This window comes from Octopus bimaculoides, chromosome 4, assembly GCF_046866305.1.
Source record: "Octopus bimaculoides isolate indiv1 chromosome 4, ASM4686630v1, whole genome shotgun sequence".
In the NCBI taxonomy this organism is placed as follows: Eukaryota; Metazoa; Mollusca; class Cephalopoda; order Octopoda; family Octopodidae; genus Octopus; species Octopus bimaculoides.
This window is the reverse complement of record NC_142931.1, coordinates 45,124,248-45,144,463: the sequence shown is the minus strand read 5'-3', so window position 1 is coordinate 45,144,463 and position 20,216 is coordinate 45,124,248. Positions and strand designations below refer to the sequence as shown.

Genomic DNA, 20,216 nt, shown 5'->3' with positions numbered 1-20,216 from the left:
ATATCGTCTCTTTTCCTGTGTTGTTTTCAACTTAATATTTTGATTCTGAATTACAGACTAGCACCAAACGGTCTACTGAGATGTCATCAACTCCATGTTCACTGCCAGCTGTAGTAGTGTCAGCTTCCCGTTTTGAGTTACAGTTTTATCAAGCTATGTATCCTCAGCACGTTGTCCGACTGGTCAGTAAACTAGCTGGACCTTCTAGTCAGCTCATGCATAATTGTTACACACACATGCAACTAAGGGTAAATATGATAAACTTTTTATTTGTTAATTGCTAACATCTTCTACCATTCTTTATGTGCAGTTATTTAGTTATGCAGCAATTTTAAGTGGAGATTTAACATTAGGTTTCTTATTCCTTTTAATGAGGTATATTACTGAAGTGCTGTTTGTGATCCACATGGATTAATATATGTAAAATCTGAGGCACAATGACTGCAGTTAGGCTGCTGGACTATTGACTACTTAGTCATAAGTTCATATCTTACTATTGTCATTGTGTTAAGTTTTTGAGCAAGGTGCATGAATAACCCATTGTGCTCCAGTTGTTATACTAAACAAAAGGAAAACAAGCCCTTAACCCGTTTTTGTGGTGAAGTGGTATATTCCAAAGAAAAAACATTTGCTCCTGTAATTGAATAATCTCTTACTTCCATACAAAAAGAGCATGTACTGCAGGAAAAGGGAAGAATACAAAAAGAAAGAATGTGTGCGTTAATCTGTGCATTTTGTTGTTTGATTCAAGGTGTGTTGCAAGTGAGTGATAAATATATGTACCCCCCCCCCCCCCCCCCCCAACTTATCTTATCAGTAACAGCAGCATTTTGATGCTCACTTTTTATGCTTGCATGGATCCAATGGAATTTGTCTTTTCTGTTGCCAATATTTATCTGTTACCAAGTAAGGTAATGTTTTCCTGTAACCAATCGTGTTCCATGGAAGATTAGAAACAAAAGACACTTGTTCTGTAGCATTGATGCTTGCTTACAATTATTGCACAAAGTCAAGACAAGGACAAACACATACTCACATATACAATGGGCTCCTTTCAGTTTCTGTCTACCAAATCCACTCACAAGGCTTTGGCTGGCATGGGGCTTTAGAAGACAATGCCTGAGGTAAAGACATTTGCCCACACAGGGGCACTGAACTCTAAACCATGGAGTTGGGAAGCAAACATCTTAATCACACATTCATGTTTGCAAATACAAAATTTTCTTTAAAACTTTACTTTATAATGTTTCTTTTTCTGTTTTAGTTGTTTGGTTTATCTGTGGGTCTTTTGAACATTGACAAAACTGGCAAGCCATCTCATACTGAAACAATTATTTCCCCTTGTAGTGGATCTGTTTACAAGAAGTCACTGCTTTTTCCAGAAAACTGGTTTGTTCTTTTTTTAATTCTTTCTGCTTTTTCTTCTCTGTCTCCATTTCTCTACCCAATAAAGTTATAAATGTTATTTTCTGTTTCATTTCTTTTAAAACTTCCAAAACTTCTTTCTGTGAGTGTTATTTTAATTGGTCTGTCCCTTTTACTATTTTGTGAAGAGATACGTTAAACATAGTTACTTCAGAGCTGTAATTTTTAAGATTCAGGTATTTAATTGTGTCTAATCTATCATCTCAAAGTAATGAAGATAGTTAAAATCATAAAATTCCAATTATATGTATTTTGATCTTAGTTGGAACTCTTCACAGTGGGTCTGAATATTAAATTATTTATGCAAATCAAGTTTTTAAATCAGAAATGGTAATGAGAGAGAAAGAGAGAGAGAGAGAGAGAAAGAGAGAGAGGGTGGGAAAGAGAGAGAGAAAGGGAGGGAGAGAGAGAGAGAGAGAGAGAGAGAGAGAGAGAGAGAGAGAGAGATGGCTTTTGAAATTGGAAAGATAACTAATTTCAAGACTTCAATTTTTTTTTATCTAGAAATCACAAATTTAGTTTTTGTAATTTGTGTAACCTTTTAAGAGGTTGGATTACTAGGAATATGATATGTGCTTCCAGATTTATTTACTTGTCCATTTTATCCATTTTCAGGAAGAATCCTTATTTAACATCTGTTGAATATATGGTTGAAGTTCCTCAATTTAGTCTCAGCATTAAGAAGGCACATGTACATTTTGTTTTCAACATCTGGAAGACGTGGCTTGAGAAGAAACCAAATGCAGCCTCTTCAGAAGCTTCTGACACTTTGTTCCAAGATATGGCACAATACAAAGGTTTTTTGCTTTTATCATTTATGTTTTAACACCTGTTTTTTTTTTTAGAACTTTGTTTTTCCATCTTTAAATATGTGCGACAAAGTCAGCCTTAGCCGCTCATAAAGTCTACTATGGGGCATGTATTTAGAATTTTTTGGCACAGCTCTTTCTATGTCTTATGCAACTTTGCTTGTAGAATACTGTGATTTTACTTTTTCAAAAATGATGTCACCTTGAGATGTATATAATTCTCTGTTAAGATGCATTATATGATTCATAACTATATTTTCAAAGTAGAGATTATTTAAGTGACTCCTTAGTGTATCATTTAGAATGTTTAGTATTTTCTTGAGTTCCTGTTATTTCAGTTGTCATCTGTCAGTTTTCCATACAGTAGACTTTTTTTTAGAATTTTAGAGTCATACTTTTGTTTGAATGTAGCTTATTGTTTTTAGCTGACAATTTTTATAATACTCTCTTCTGTGCAACATTCAGCTGATGTTGTAAGATTTTGTACAGAACCTGAATGAAATTTGGCTTACTGTTAAGATATTGGGAATCTCTCTAAGTTATGATGCAGTTGAATCACCAGGTTATTTTGTATCCTCAGGGAAAATAATACATGAATCTAGCACTTATGATGGTCCAGGTTTACACATTGTTTTGAATTCAAGTTGTGAAATATTTATGGAAACTTATTTGTTGGCTGATAAAAATAGATCTTAATGAATGTAGTAGGGATATAAAATGTATATTAAACAATATCATGTAGGTTGGTGTATCCTGGTATCTTTTCTGTTAATATCATTGTCAAATTAGACGTAGGAGTAGCTTGCTTACCAACCATGGCATCTTGGGCAAGTGTCTTCTACTATGGCCTCGGGCCGACCAAAGCCTTGTGAGTGGATTTGGTAGACGGAAACTGAAAGATGCCTGTCGTATATATGTATATATATATATATATATATATATATATATATATATATATATATATATATATATATGTATGTGTGCATGTGTTTGTGTGTCTGTGTTTGTCCCACCCCCCCAACATCGCTTGACAACCGATTCTGGTGTGTTTACGTCCCCATAACTTAGCGGTTCGGCAAAAGAGACCGATAGAATAAGTACTAGGCTTCCAAAGAATAAGTCCTGGTGTCGATTTGCTCGACTAAAGGCAGTGCTCCAGTATGGCCACAGTCAAAAGACTGAAACAAGTAAAAGAGTAAAAGAGTAAACTGAAAGCAGGGCAACACCCAAAGCTTTCTGATGTTCTTCTTGACTAGTAGGCAGTAAAATTGTCCTTTTTGTTTTGAGAGAAAGTTGTTTGTCGGTCAAGTTGCTTTGAGAGAAAGTTGTTTGTAGGTCAAGTTTTTGTAGGTCAGTATGCTACGCAGCGATATAATTACTGACATTTCAAACATAGCCCTTCATTGAAGAGAACATGATTTTTGTGCCTAGGGGAGCACTTAGCTGGTTTTTATTTTGTGTGGATGAATTTTATTTTTGAGAGCTCTTTATTCTGAAAGTAGTTTTCTCCATGATTTTACTCTAATGCAACTTTGTGTGTGTGACTCAGCTTACATTTTGTAATATTCAATGGTAATTCATCAACAAACTGAAATTTGAAATGTATTTGATTGCAGAGCATGATAGCAGTAGCAGTTCCTATAAATTCCTGCCATTATTTGAACTGACGTTGGGTACATTTGAAATGAGATGTTGCCTCACGCCGTCTGCAAATGCTTTCACAGGAACACTAACTAGTATCCAAGCTGTCATGTATGTTAACAGTAAGTAATTGTAATTAAACTTTTGAGTGGTGCAATCATTGAGCAATTAGAGTGCATTAGTTAAATACCAATGGTCAGCAGTTCAAGCCTTGAATTAATGCTAAAATATATAAATAAAAAGAAACAGATTTATAACTTTATGTATTATAATTTGTCAGTCACATCCTAAGAGATGACATGTTGTTTGATATTTTCATTTGCTCTATGTTTCAATCAGTTTGATTTCTGTTCACCATTAGTTATCTTATGTGTTCAAATTTGCTGACTGGACTGGAATTAGGAAATTGAGGGTGAAAACATTCTTATCCATCAGTCTGATATTCTGTGCACATTCAAGAATGAAACAAGGATGACATTTAGAAATCAGACCAATGGAAACTGTTTTTATGAATATTAGAAAAAGATTCATCTCTTGAGATGGAATTACTAGTTTAAAATATTACAATCTTATTAGCAACATTTTCTTTAGACATTTAGATATATTGTCATAAACCAACTATCTTTCATCTTCAAACTCAACATCAGTCTCCCTAATTTTACTTAAAGGAGGCCCTAAAAATATGGGTGTTACCCTTCTTTCTTAGACTGACACACACAAAAAACAAAAATCCTACTCTTTAAAAATTCAATAAATTAAAAGAGGAGGGTAATATCCATGGTCTTTGTTGGCCATCCTAGACAATTGATATTGAGGTAGTTGATGCTCTATTTGAATGTTTGTATAACAATGGATGGGAGTGTATTCAGGAGGGTTGCAGTCTTGAGGACACTGTCTATTGCAGCTGGTAGGAACATTAGTATGCTGGGCAATATGCTTAGCGGTATTTTGTCTGTCTTTACGTTCTGAGTTCAAATTCCGCCGAGGTCGACTTTGCCTTTCATCCTTTCGGGGTTGATAAATTAAGTTGTGTACTGGGGTCGATCTAATCAACGGGCCCCGTCCCCCAAAATTTCAGGCCTTGTGCCTAGAGTAGAAAAGAATACATCAGGGCCTTTTGTAAATATTTTGTTTGTGACCATGTACAGGAAACTGAATTTAATATAGTTTAGCTCACATAAATACTAAGGTACCAGATTTTGTTTTACTTTTTGGAAATGTTATCCGTTATTAAACTTGTATCCCTTCCAATATTAGGTGTTTTATCATTAATTTCTTTAATACTACAGTACTTATAACTAAGCTTCAGGTTTATTTTGTCTGTCCTGTAGTTGTTATTTTGTGGAAACATTAAATGTATTGTTTTTGTTTTGTTTATACAGGTGGAGGTGGTGGTGGCAAAGGATACATCATCCCTTTAATTTCCGGACCATCACAAACAACAACTGTGACATCATCGTTGTTCTATTCCGGCAATGCTCCTCCAACTTTGGCATCATTAGACTCTGTCGACTGGCTCAGTTTCACTGTTCAATTACCATCAAAGATTGATACACCAGAAGGTACCATATGATTTGTTTGTGTGTGTAACAATAGCCTTGAGTCTTCCTTGTTGTTCTTTAGTACCATGTCTGCTCCGATCAAGCAAACTTAGGATGAAGACATTCTAGCAGTGACAGTCCCATATATTATACTCACATAGTGCATGCAGGATTACTTTCACAAAGTGCTTTTTTTTATTAAAATAAAAAGGTGTTATTTGTGGGAGATTTAGTTGCTATTTCAAACATGTTGAATAACCTTGTGATTTCTTTGTTGGTTCAAATAACATTCAGTAATATTATGACATTATGACTGTGATTTTGTAACTATACAAGGGTTAGATATCATCGTCGTTTAACGTCCGCTTTCCATGCTAGCATGGGTTGGACGATTTGACTGAGGACTGGTGAAACCAGATGGCTACACCAGGCTCCAATCTGATTTGGCAGAGTTTCTACAGCTGGATGCCCTTCCTAACGCCAACCACTCCAAGAATGTAGTGGGTGCTTTTATGTGCCACCGGCACGAAGGCCAGTCAGGCAGTACTGGCAACGGTCACGCTCAAAATGGTGTATTTTATGGGCCACCTGCACAGGAGCCAGTTCGGCGGCACTGGCAACGATCTCACTTGAATGTCTTTACAGATGCCATCCGGCACAAGTGCCAGGAAGGCGATGCTGGGCACAGGTGCCATGACCATTTCGCTTTCGCTTGCCTCAACAGGTCTTAAAAAAAAAAACAGTGACTGCTGGACCCTTCAAACATGTAAACAAATATACATGCATGTATGTAACTTTCAGAAAACTTCCTTAAGTTTAAAAACTGATGTTTTGTGGTAGCAGGAACTTAATCTTTGAAAAATGTTTTTTTTTTTTTTCTTTACAGCTCCTGCATTACTTCAGATGAATGTCTGTGGTTTGGCCATCATGTTAGATTCTTCCATATATCAGTGGCTTTCTTATACTCCAAAGAGTAAAGTTAATTTGAAAGTAACTCACCAACAGAGGCAGCATCAAAAGACAACCAGTGTAACTATTGATCCTGAACTTGTACAGACTACATCACCTTTACAAAGAAACCTCTCCCAAGGTAAGCGGAAGTTGTGTGTGTTGAATATTGTGCAAACACTAAATGGGTGGTCTCCTTCCAATCAACCGAGTTGACTGCACAGGTTCAATTTTCAATTGTACCATCTCACTTTATTCATTCTTCATACTTATAACATGTCTGTTGTCAATAGCTTGAAGAGGGTCGGGCTCTGGCCGACAGGTTTGCTGATGGTACCCTATATAAAAATGAAGCTGTCATTTCTTTAACCCTTTCGTTACTATATTTCTGACCAAAATACACCCCTCATGAGTTTCAATTAAATTCTGAAATAATCATGAATTTAGACTAGTCTCATTAAACACCTGTAACTTTTTTATTTATCAACATATTAATGTGATATTTGGAACATAATTAAAGAAAGGGTTCTTAATCAATTCTATTGCATAATTTTTGTCTCAAAGTTCTCCACGTACTGGGGGGGGGGTACTGCAAGTGTCTCTCACATGTAAATATTGGTTCAGCTTCACAAATCGTACTCGTTCATAATACTGGAAATATATTCATCGCCAAAAGGTTCCTGATCGCTCCAGTAATTTGTTATTCTGGGTAACTGTCCAATACCCATAATAATATTTATGGCAAAAAATGCCCGTATTTCATCTACAGTTGCAGGAAACCACAAGCTATCTTTTTTTTCCGGTTTGTTTACATTCTGCGTAACGGTTTGTTTCCGCAGTAATCATTTCAAACAAGCATGAAAAAGAAGTCTAATTGTTTCGCTTCCTGAGAAAGACTATGGGTAGACCCTGTTTCCTCAGAAAAATTGTTAATAAAAACGTTTTTTTAAGTTTTTACTCCATTCTGGTGTAAAATCATCCTCGCTGTCGCCGTCGCTGCTTTCAGAATCGCTGATTTCAGTTTCGGATACAGAAATATCTGATTCATTATCGTTCACCACGTGCTTTTGTAGCTCATTCATTCTTTTCTTCGATATCTCCATATCTTCTGTTGAAAAACCTTCAAATTCGGAATCACTGCTTGATAGCATGAAACTCCTCTCCATCTTCAAAGTTGAAAAAAATCAACACCGCAAAAAATGTGGAAAAAAATCTTCCAAAATTCACTGAGTTCAAATATCACGCCAAACAATCTCGGAGACAATAACTCAACTGTTTGCAAAGTAAAATTAGGTGTTTTAACGAATGTACTAACGAGATTTGGGTTCAAATATACATTTAAATAACAATGGGTACGCTCGGCCGGCTACGGCCGGGTTAGTCTTATGAACCAAAAATTTTTTCGGCCGGCTACGGCCGGGTTAGTAACGAAAGAGTTAAAGACCAGCTCAGTTCCTTCAAGATTGGCTATATTGATTTTGGAGATGTTCATCTTGAACAGCCGTGAGTGAGTGACTAGGAAAAATACGAGCAAGAGAAGAATTTGAGAAGGTTGATGTTTTATGGAAGAAGGAGTGGAAATAATTCTTAATGATGGGCTAGGGAGGAGGAAATACTGTGTGATGAGAGAAGAGTTCAGGGGTGGCAATTCACTGAAAGTTATGTGCAGATAGCTAGTTCTGTAGTAGCAATATAGGAGACAGATTAACCCTTTTGATACCAACCCACCTGAAACCACCTCTCGCTCTGTAGTACAAATGTCTTGTTTTCAAAAGTTCTGAATTAATATCTTCCACCAAATCTTAGTCACAATTAATGAACCTAACACTAGCTTAATGATAGCTAAGTTATTTTACTAAATTCTTTGTTATATTTCAAATTAATTGAAAGAAACACAGAGCCTCTCAATAGAAATATGGTAACAAAAGAGTCTGTGCACATGTGGGCTAGAAGCATGAGTGAGTTCTTGCCAATCAGTCTGATGGCTTTCTTTTGGGGAATGCTGTCTAGGATATTTTAGTGTGCACTTACAATACTATCCTACTAAGGGTTACATGGTGATATATTCATTTTTTTTTTGTTTTAAATTGTTTCTGTTCTACAGTAAATAGAATATTTTTAAAACAATGTAACATTTTTAGAAACATGAAATTTTAGATTCAACCATTGTTGCTGTTTGTAAATTCAGTCTCAACTTCTTGAGAAATTTCAAATTATTGTTTAGATTTCAGTGCCTTTGTTCAGATTACTTTATACTACATAAATAATCTTGCTTTATTCAGTATAATCATTTTTATTAGGATTTCAAAAATTATGTGGAACAAAAACCTTTTTCTGAATTTCCTATGGAAACAGTACCAGAGTTTTTGAGATACAAAAAACTAGTAAAGGTTTCATCAATACTATACAACAAAGTATGTTATATTTAAATTTGGTACTGAGATGGAAATATGTGCAAGGTATTGGTGCAGAAGTGTTATTAGAATAGAAAGAGGACTGAAATGTGTATTTGTCTATGGGATCTTCAGAGAGGTATCTGAGTATGGAGTCTTGGACTATTTATTTAACTGTGTAGTCTTGGAAAATGATAATGACTATGGATTAAAAATAATGCATTTGACTAAGTTGTCTTGGAAAATACATTTGATGATGAGCTCTTAAAAATCAAATTAACAATAAGATCTTGGAAAATGTATTTGATTATGGGGTCTTTGGTGAAGAAATTTTATTGGAAATTCACTTGTTTGCTTCTAATTGTTGATTGGATTAAGTAATCAAAAATTTGCTAATGGTTTGAATATCAAAATGTTCTTGGAGATATAACATTAAAATGAGAGATACCCCATCACTTGTTGATATTAAATATTGCAATATCTGTATCATATACTATTTCAGCATCAGTGGCATCTAGTAGCTCCACATGTCATCCTACAACAGTAACTGGTCCGAGTCAGTCAGCTACCCAAACACAGTCTGCATCTCAACAACCTAAAGAAAACATCCCAGAATCAGGAAAATGTGAGGATTTTTCTCAGAGTGACAACCTAGGTAACAGACTGGCCAAACATTTCCCATTATTGCGCATCATGCAGCTTCAGGTAGGAGGACAAAATCTTCATTAATTATTCGTGTTTTTAATGTTTGGTTGAAGAAGGACAGTAGCCATTACTTTTTTGCAGGGTCCCTAGGAGGCAAAGGGTTGAAGCATTCAATTATAAGCATTCAAACCAGGGACCTGATCCAAATGCTTATAACTGAAGTGATTCCATTAAAGACACGCAAGGGCCAGGTTATATTAAGTAGGCCAACTGATTCATTATCATTGTTTAATGTCTGCTTTCCATGCTGGCATGGGTTGGATGGTTTGACAGGAGCTAGCCAGGCCGGAGACTGTACCAGACTTCTGTGTTTGTTTTGGCATGGTTTTTATGGCTGGATGCCGTTCCTAACACCAACCACCCTGAAGGTGGGCTGAGTGCTTTTTACGTGGTACCAGCACAGGCGTGGTCAGTTTTGGCATGGTTTTTATGGCTGGATGTCCTTCCAAATGCCAACCACTTTACAGCAGGGACTGGATGTTTTTTAAGTGGCACCAGCACTGGCAGGGTCACCAGGTAACTTGCAAGACAAGGAATTTTGAGAGGGGAGGGGACATTGGAGGCGGTAATCTTGTGTCAGATGATGAAAGGTTAGTGTGACAGAGACAGAAAGAGATTTCGTGCTGTAGAGGTACATGGTTACCCAGCCAGAGTGAAAGAGATAGAAAGAAAGAGAAAGAGAAAGAAAAAGATTATGCCTACTAACTCAGAACAGGTAGTATGTGGAAGCTGGGCTTCCAAATAGTTTTCATGTACTCATTTTCATTCACAAGGCTTGGGTCAAACAAAGGGAGATGACTGGAACTTTGTGATTGTGAAACGAAACTTGCTTGTGCTTGTGATAATGTTCTTATGTACTTATTTAAATTGTAACGCTTTGATTTGTGAATATGTAACATCATCTTGTGTAAAAAGCCTAAGTTGTAGAAAAAAATACTCTTCAGATCTATAATGTGAAAGCATGTAGCCTCGTGGTTAAGGGATTTGGCTCATGATCATAAGGTAGTGGGTTCAGGTCCTGAACTGGGCGACATATTGTGTCCTTGAGCAAGTCACTTTATTTTATTTACTCCACTATTCACCTTCTGTCTCTTTCCAGTTCTCACATCATAGCTGCACCACTAGGACAAAATTGAGGGGCCTTAGAAGGTGCCTATGTTTGCTTACAACTACATAGATACTTGAAACTTGTTACCTAGCGTGCTTGTGAGTTACAGTTGGTTGTAATGTCATCACCATCATCATCATCATAATCATTATTTAACAACTGTTTTCTATGCTGGCATGGGTAGAATGGTTTGACAGGAGCTGACATGTCAGAAGACTGCACTAAGCTCTGCTGTCTATTTTAGAATAGTTTCTATAGTTGGATACCCTTTGTAACACTAACCATTTTACAGAGTACTGGGTGCTTTTTATGTGGCATTGGCAGTAATGTGGTCACCAAGTAACTTGCAGGACAAGACCCCCTCAATTGCGTGGAGTAATATCAAGGGATGAGAAAAAGGTGTTTTTCATTAAATGAGATATGGCTGCCTCAAATGGAGAGAGGAGAGAGAGATGGTGAAGATGTGATAGAAGCAGGACAGGGACCCTACACTCAAGTTACATGGTGGTGTCATCATCATCATCATCATTTAACGTCCGTTGTCCATGCTGGCATGGGTTGGACAGTTTGACCAGGTCTGGCAAGCTGAGAGGCTGCACAGGCTGATTTGGCATGGTTTCTATGGTGGGATGCCCTTCCTAATGCCAACCACTCCAAGAGCATGATAGGTACTTTTACATGTCACAGGCATGGGTACCAGTTGCATGACACCAGTATCTGCCATAACTACGATTTCACAGTAAAATGAACTGAGAATTAGAGGGAGTGGGTAGGTGGGTGTGTTCACAAGATTTCGAAAAGAGAATGGGGGCTGGAAGTGGGGGAGGGGGAGGAAAGGGATTTAACAGGGGCATATTGTATTTCTCTAATATTCTTAGTATTGTTATTCAAGTGTATTCTGTTGTTAAAATCTGCAAATATACAACAATAAAGGCATATTTATTTGTATACACATGCATCTTTTATCATGTTTAAATAATTTTGATGAAATCTTTGAAAAAGTTTGCTGTTACAATTATTTTTATATCATTTAGAATATTTATTTAAAAGTAATTATTATTTAAAATCTTAACAGATCACCCTACAGCCATGGTCTGTATTCTTCCCAACCAAAAGCATGCTTCAGTCTGAACCAAACATGGATATACCAGGCAATCTTAAAGATGCTTTTAATGCTGGATTATCTTGTGATATATTGGTTGTATGTCTTCCACACATCACTGTACATACTTCTGGACCACGTTCAATATTTATGATGCAAGATATTCCTGTCCGTAGTCTTGAAGGTTCACTTCTTGGTATGTATTGAAATACTTTCTTTGTCATCTATTTGTAATACTGTCCCTCCCTACTCACATTTTTCATTGATTACCCTCTTTGTGTGACCATTTATCTCTTCCTTTCCCATAAATGACATTTTATTGACTCTTATGTTTCTCTGATCACCTTCACCCTATCTTTCTCTCTCTCACTCTCTTTTATGTATCCTCTTGTACCTTTAGATAACTCTAACACTTTATCATCATCATCATCATCTCTCTTTCCAGTTCTAACCCAATTACTCCAACCTGCTTTTATATAGTGTGAGATATTTGCTCTACTCTAAGAAACCTGTTCCTGTTCTGTCATATTTTAACCTTTCAACACCTAGCATAAAGCTGCTTCCTTCCCTACCATACTTCCATTCAGCTGAGGAGGAGTGTTAGTTTGTCAAGTGACTTGATGTGTAGAGGAGTTGCTGTGTTAGTGACTAGACTTGCCGAAGTGCAACTAAGTTTTTTGACACTGTATAATATAATAAATTACAACATAATTTAGTTTAAATATGATAAAATTAGAAATGTCTACATTAATAATTGGCTTTGTTCTTTGTCAGTTAATTGTGTCTATTACTTTAGGATTAACTGAATTGTTTCAGTTAATAATTAATACAATGGATTAACAGTTATGTTTTTTCAGTACCCTTATGTATTTTCTGTCTTCTTAACCGTTTACACTGTCTTGTTTATTCTGTTGTTGTTATTAAAATTTCAGTGTTTCTTCTTAGATTCATCATTTCAAATACTGATATGTTACAATAATCTAATTCAAAGAAAAAAAACAAACAAACAAACAAAAAACACGCATTAATAGCAATAGTAAAGATTAAAATTATTCAGTTTCACTTGTTGAATATTTGTAATGAAATGTAATTTCTTTACTGTGATTTCTGTTGATTGTAGGTGACAAGTTACCATGGACTATCACAGTTAGCAACTATTCCATGTACAGTTTACACCCAATGAAGAAAGCTTTCTCTCTAGTGAAGCCTGGCAGTGTGTCATGTACAGTAGCTGTGTCAACAAAATACCATCCTCCCGCATCTGACAACATTTCTTCTCTAGCCTTGTGTCTACATCTTGACATGCACATAATGAAGTTTGCTTGTTCTCTCAAACAGGTAAGCCATTTTCTTTGACTCTATAAGAGTTGCTGCTCTCTAAATGCAGAACAATAAACATACCCCAGGCCGTTAACATTCATCATTGTACCTTCATCCACAAAATAACCACACTAATTTCTGAAATTTCTCACGAACAAAAGCTCTATCTCATTTGCAAAACTGTATTGAAGAAGTTGAATGTAAGTGTTTAAGGTGCTGAATAATTATAATATTAACATTTTCTAACATTGATACATAATATCATTATAATGTTCAGTTTTCTTTCTGTTGAATTATAACATTACTATAACAGTCAATACTACAGAATAACCCTATTCTTAATGGATAAAACAAACTGAAGAATTATGTTCCATCGCAGCATTATCGTGATCTTTAACACATGTCATTACACATGATAAACATCAAAATCTTCATGAAGTTTAATAATCTTCGATTACTTGATGAGTTGCACTTTGAACATTTTATTACCTCAACTAATAGCTGCACAAATTAGGTTTATTAAGTGTTTGGTTTTAGATGCTACTTACAATGAAGTATATTTGGTAGTTTTGAATTATGGAAATATCTATTTATTGTTCTTTCAGGTTCAACTTTGTATTTCTGTTCTAAATCAATTAATTGTAGAAGGTAGCAAAATATCTACTCTGTCCATCCCAAAGGCTTCTAGCCAGAAAGTGACCACTGCCACAGAAATGGCTGCTAGTAAACCTAATCAGAAAGATCTCACCAATCAACAAAACCCATCTGTATTCTCTCATAGCCACACCCATGCTCAAACATACAGTACCAGCATATCAAACGATGTGGATGTCACTGGTTTTACAGAGACATCTGGAGAGTTTTCCCGAGAAGCCACACCTATTCGAGATCAGGAAATGGAGGATGACTCTTATGCAGAGGGAGTGAAATTGTCTCTGTGGTTACAGTGGACATGTCCTAGCTGTGAAATAAAATTCTATGGCACAGATACTGTTAAAGAAGAAGGTAAGAGATATACTTTCAATTTCTGTATAAGGGAATTATTTACGTGTCTTATTTCTGCGAATGTGTATGTCAGGCATGTGCCATCAGTAATTACTCAGGGTAGGCAGTTGGTGACCTTTATGTAGTAAAACACACAAAAAAATAAATAAAACACAGGCACGTGACTGAGTTGAAGGCAGATTTACTTCTGCCTTTGTAGCACGTAAAAAAAAAAACGTTGTTGTAGGAATGTACATAGCACGTGTACTACAGCAGTATTATGCATAGCTTAAATATTGAGATTGAAAGGCAGGGACGAATTATGCCGTGGCCACCATTTTGAGCGTGGCCATTGCCAGTATCGCCTGACTGGCCTTCGTGCAGGTGACACGTAAAAGCACTCACTACACTCTCGGAGTGGTTGGTGTTAGGAAGGGCATCCAGCTGTAGAAACTCTGCCAAATCAGATTGGAGCCTGGTGTAGCCATCTGGTTTCACCAGTCCTCAGTCAAATCGTCCAACCTATGCTAGCATGGAAAGCAGGCGTTAAACGGTGATGATGATGATGATGAATCAGTAAAAAAATAAAAATATTTTGTATTTTATATATAGTAATCAGAGTAACCTTCATGAATTTATTGAATTAGGTGCATATTTTACCATGAAAGGAAAATGTTGCTATCGATCTGTTTGCATTTACTCTCTGACTGAGTTTAAGCAACCTTTATTATTATTCATCATCATCGTTTAACGTCCGCTTTCCATGCTAGCATGGGTTGGACGATTTGACTGAGGACTGGTGAAACCGGATGGCAACACCAGCCAACAATCTGATTTGGCAGAGTTTCTACAGCTGGATGCCCTTCCTAATGCCAACCACTCAGAGAGTGTAGTGGGTGCTTTTACGTGTCACCCGCACGAAGGCCAGTCAGGCAGTACTGGCAACGGCCACGCTCAAAATGGTGTATTTTATGTGCCACCCACACAAGAGCCAGTCCAGGGGGCACTGGCAACGATCTCGCTCGAAAATCCTACGAAGGCCAGTCAGGCGGTACTGGCAACGGCCACGCTCAAAATGGTGTATTTTATGTGCCACCCACACAAGAGCCAGTCCAGGGGCACTGGCAACGATCTCGCTCAAAAATCCTACGAAGGCCAGTCAGGCGGTACTGGCAACGGCCACGCTCAAAATGGTGTATTTTATGTGCCACCCACACAAGAGCCAGTCCAGGGGCACTGGCAACGACCTCGCTCGAAAATCCTACGAAAAGTCTGAGTTCAAATTCCGTCAAGGTCGACTTTGCCTTTCATTCTTTCGGGGTTGATAAATTAAGTACCAGTTGAGTACTGGAGTCAATGTTATCAACTATCCCCCTCCCCCAAATTTAAGGCCTTGTACCTGTAATAGAAAAGGATAAATTAATTACCAGTTGTGTACTGGGGTCGATCTAATTGACTGGCTCCCTCCCCAAAAATGTTGGGCCTAGTGCCAAGAGTAGAAAAGATTATTATTATTATTATTTTTATAACGTGCTTTCACTTCACTACCGAGCGCAGCTCTGTGTGCCTTGGGTATGTGCTGTGGTTTGCTGTGATGCTCTTATGGTTACTGTATTGAAAGTGTTTTGCGCAGGATGTGTGCAGTGCCCAGTAGTGCAATTTTCTGTATGTTATATATATTTGTAAGTCCTGGTGTTTTTGTTATGTATTTGTCTGAATATTTTTTTATTATATCTAAGGCGCCTACTATGATAGGAATTGTTTCTGTTTTTAGATTCCACATTCGAGTTACCTCTATTTCCAGGTCTTTGTATTTTGAAAGTTTTTCCATTTCTTTTAGGGAAACGTTGTCATCTGCTGGTATTGATACATCAATTAAAAAGCATTTTTTTCCTTCATGATCTTTGACAACTATATCTGGCCTATTGGCCTTAATTTCTCTAACTCACATTATTATTATTATTATTATTATTATTATTGAAGGTGGGGAGCTGGCAGAATTGTTAGCATGCTGGGTGAAATGCTTAGCGCCATTTCCTCCATCTTTATGTTCTGAGTTCAAATTCCACCAAGGTCGACTTTGCCTTTCATTATTTGGGGGTCAGTAAAGTAAGTACCAGTTGCATACTGGATCAATGTAATTGACATAACCCCTCCCCCAAAATTTCAGGCCTTGTGCCTATAGTAGAAAAGATTATTATTGTTATCATTATTATTATTATTATTATTATTATTATTATTGTTATTATTATTAATTTACAGAAAACCAAATAGTTTGCTTGTCAGAGGAACTGGCAATTTCCATCGATGTCCAAGAGATATACATCAAGGCCAAAGCTAACATTGGCTCTGTCAGTATAACACAGCATTTCAGAAGGTTAGTGTAAGTTTCTAATTATTAAGACCTGTAATTTTATGTTTTTCATGTGTTCTATTTATTGAGGGCAAAATTCCTAATATTTTCCCCTGTATGTGTGAATATCTACAAGCTGTTGTTCATTTGCACCATTTTAGTCAAAATCACTCAAACCTATGTTCAAAGGTGTTCCAGCTGTAAACATCCTGTCTTTTTAGAGAAAGAGCCTTTAGAAGGTTCTTGATCAGCTAAAAATAGTTAGAAATAGCTGCCAAGTTTTCCTTACAAGTTTATCTTCTGTCTTTACTGTTCTGTTTATGATATGTCTGTTGAAATGTACTGCCTTTTGTTTTTTCAGTTAGTTTTGGAAATAATGAAAAATTTAGTAAAGTAACTTTGTCTAGTGTTTGGAAAATAACATGAAATTTTGAAGGAAGATTTTGATTTAGATTTCTTTCAAAGAAGAAGTTCGTATCATAATGGGGAGCAATCTTGGACAAATCATATTAAAAGGGTTAAAAATATCTTCAAATGTTTTGAATCTGATTCATTACATGATCCTAAAGTTAACTGTATATCAACTATGGATAATAGAATTAAGTTATAATATGCGTTCTTTAATTCTGTTATTATTGTGGATTAACCCTTTAGCGTTCAGATTACTGTAAAATGTAATGCTTATTTATTCACATTGTTTTGAATTAACTATAGATTATCTCTTATAGCTTATCAATGATGGGATTATTTTTAAAACAACTTTGTAGGGTAGGTGTGAGAGATTGGATGTGGCCAGTTTGACCATAAAACAAGATAGAATATTTGGGCTAGATATGGCTAGTTTAAATGTGAAAGGGTTTATTTCAGTCACCTCTGTTTACTGAATTATAACACAGAAATAGTTGATTAAAAATTTAGGAAAAATCTGTAGTTCTTCTACTCCTGTTATACCTTACTGAAGTGGATCCTGGTACTACGTAGTGCACTATGTCACGAGTAGATAGTAATATGTGTCTGCTTGCTAGATATCTCTGTTCTTGATTCTGTGTCAACAGTTGGTATTATAACGTTGTTTTGCTGAAAGATTCTATTTATACTTCGTTTTTGTATCTGGTTTTCAAGATTCTTTTTGTGAATTCATGTGTTGAAGCAAATTATGTTGTGTCCGGAGACCGTCACATTTATACTTTTTGACATTTGCAACTGTTTGGACGTGGTCCCCTGACTTGTTAGATCCTGTTGAACTGTCCAACTCATGTCAGATGAAAATGATGATACAGTACAATACATAAACTCCATGCCTGATATTGCCAAGCTCTCTCTGTTGTTGAGTTTGCACAAACTTTGCAGAACTGAAGTGATTACACTCTTTCTGACACACCTAAAATGCTTCTTCATTCACTTTTACAATACAAATTTATATATCAAAATGCATGCATCATATTATGTACAACACACTCTAGCACACACATATGCACACATGCACCCGCACACACACACACACACATCTATGTACTGTACTTGTATGTTGCAATCTATATTTGTGTATTATCTGTACATATTGTATTAAATTTATTTTTTCCCTTTAACAAAATGTATTTATATTTCAGGTCTGACAGTAATAACTGGAGAAAGGGGCCTTATGAGGGTATAATACTTTCTTGTACTCCTGATTTAGTGTCAAACACACAGATTGTTGGACCCCGTCTTTGGTCTTTATCCGATAATGGTCTTCAGACATCTACTGTCAATTTGTTTCAATCAACTACAGATCAACCAAGAGAGAAAAGACATGGTTTTCTGTCATTGACATTTACGCGAGCTTTGTGTAAAAATGTCAAGAGGCGGCTTTGTAAATTAAACGTTGAACTTATTGGCCTTCATGATATCGAAGCATCGAGTTCTGGTGAAAACCTCTACTTCCATAAGTACATTTCTGAGGTATGTCTAAGTATGGAACCATGCGATGTGGTAATTTACTTGCCAGCCATTAAGTCCGTGTTTGATATTGCCGAGCTTTCTCTGTTGATGTCAAGTTTACACAAACTTTGCAGAAGTGGAGTAACCACACGTACAGAGAGTGAAGCCACCCAAAAAGCTCCTTCGTTTTCTTTCACTACGAGCAGCTTGCCATTAATGTATGTCAATCTGTCTTGCTTACGTATGTTCTTTCCCAATGGTCAAAATGGAACTGATGCTAGAACTCCGAAAAACATGTCAAATGCAACTTTGGATCATGACATGCTATTACTTCAGTTTCATCTGTTGAGCTTATCGTCTCAAGCTGACAATCCTCTACCTCGCTATGTAGTATGCAAACATCTCTTTGCTCATGCACTTCAAGCTGGGATCACTCACCAACCTGGATCAGCCATTGAAGATAGGCAATATCAATTTGATATCAAAGGGCTTTCCCTCTCTTCTGGTAAGTCTAATGATTTTTCTGAGATGACATTTATAAGACTGAGTTTTATTAATGAAATAATGTGTTAAAAATATTACACCTAGATATTTAACTTAAAAAGCACCATATGCAATCCAAATTTAAAAAAGAAAATTACATTATTCAAGGTTTTATCATGTTGCAAGCTATCTTAGACAAGTGCCTTCTACCATAGTTTGGATCAGCCCAAGCCATGTGAAGAAAATTATGTAGATAGTCTGCCAAACTGTACTTGTTCTTTGTTAGTAAAACTAATACCCCACTCAGTTTAACACCACCAGCTGGCCTTTGGGTTGTCTTGGACAGGGTCCACTCTGTTGCAGACATTAGGACTAAGTATCTGGGCTCAGGATAACTGGGTACTTTGATATGCTACTTCTTTCTGCAATAACCTATGAGCAGGGATTTCTTCCTCCTCTTGTTTCGTACCAGCCTTAATGGTGCTGTGAAAGTCATTGTTGTTTTCTTCTGAATAAGCTGTTAAAAATTGCATTTCATTACTGGTTTTCCCTTCACTCAATTTATCTGCCTAATCTGCACGTAATCTACTGGAAATTATTGAGAATTTATGGCTGGCAGTAACAGCTAGATGTTGTTGAGTCTCATAAAATATATAATAATGATAGATTATGTCTTTTGAAATTAAGAAGAAAAAGAAAATCAAAAATAATTCATGACGTGATTATATTTAACTTCATTTCCTTTATTTTCAAACACTTCCAAAACTATTTTATCTATACTTATGTGATTCATCCATTCCTTGTATAAACTGCTTCAAGGGTAGTAGCATTCTCCTTGTCTATAATTCAATAATTTGTTCTTGTTTGAAGATATTTTAGAGTTTTAACAAAAACTTATAGATTACAGCTCAATGGTAAATAATGCCTGGAATTAAGGAATATTTAGTCTGTTCTTTTACTCCTTTAATTAATTTGAATCATAACAGTCAACTGTTATGGTTCAAATCAATGAGATAATGAAAATCTATTCTTTTCTTTTGTATAGGGCATTGGCAAGATTTTGTCAAAAAGAGTTCCAAAAGCACTGGATTTCCTGAGACAGTCTCCCCTACTGTTCAAATTCCAGCACTTGAATGGAACACACTTCAATACCCAAACCAGTAAGTTATAATGACTTTCTATACTTATGCCTTTGTTAATCAGCAAAATGTTGGACAAAGTGACTTTTGATATTAAGTTACATCTTTAAATTCTGAGTTCAAATCTCATCAGAGACTAGGCTGGAGGAATGGTGAGTGTTGGGTGCTGCATAAAGGAAGACTGAGGAAGATATAGAAAACGTGCTGAGGTGAAAGATTTTAGAATGTTCATCACATGAAGTGCTGACTTGTGATATGCCAGAATGGAAAAATGGTTATTAAAATTTTAAAGGGGTTTGGTTTGTAGTGGAACCATTAATTTTCTTTCTCTTGTTTTATTTGATA

General features: G+C 36.2%; 1 protein-coding gene across 2 annotated transcripts in view; it reads left to right on the top strand.

Moving 5' to 3' along the window:
- Positions 1–20,216, top strand: part of LOC106884505 (intermembrane lipid transfer protein VPS13B) — a 127,202-nt gene that overhangs the window by 19,233 nt on the left and 87,753 nt on the right. For both annotated transcript variants that reach the window (XM_089350673.1, XM_089350674.1), the window contains exons 8-20: positions 57–248; positions 1,265–1,389; positions 2,041–2,222; positions 3,851–3,997; positions 5,258–5,437; positions 6,303–6,506; positions 9,260–9,462; positions 11,646–11,868; positions 12,793–13,010; positions 13,598–13,997; positions 16,239–16,353; positions 17,940–18,754; positions 19,778–19,892. In XM_089350673.1, the coding sequence (XP_089206799.1) occupies positions 57–248; positions 1,265–1,389; positions 2,041–2,222; positions 3,851–3,997; positions 5,258–5,437; positions 6,303–6,506; positions 9,260–9,462; positions 11,646–11,868; positions 12,793–13,010; positions 13,598–13,997; positions 16,239–16,353; positions 17,940–18,754; positions 19,778–19,892 (3,119 nt within the window). The remainder of the gene's footprint in view (positions 1–56; positions 249–1,264; positions 1,390–2,040; positions 2,223–3,850; positions 3,998–5,257; positions 5,438–6,302; positions 6,507–9,259; positions 9,463–11,645; positions 11,869–12,792; positions 13,011–13,597; positions 13,998–16,238; positions 16,354–17,939; positions 18,755–19,777; positions 19,893–20,216) is intronic.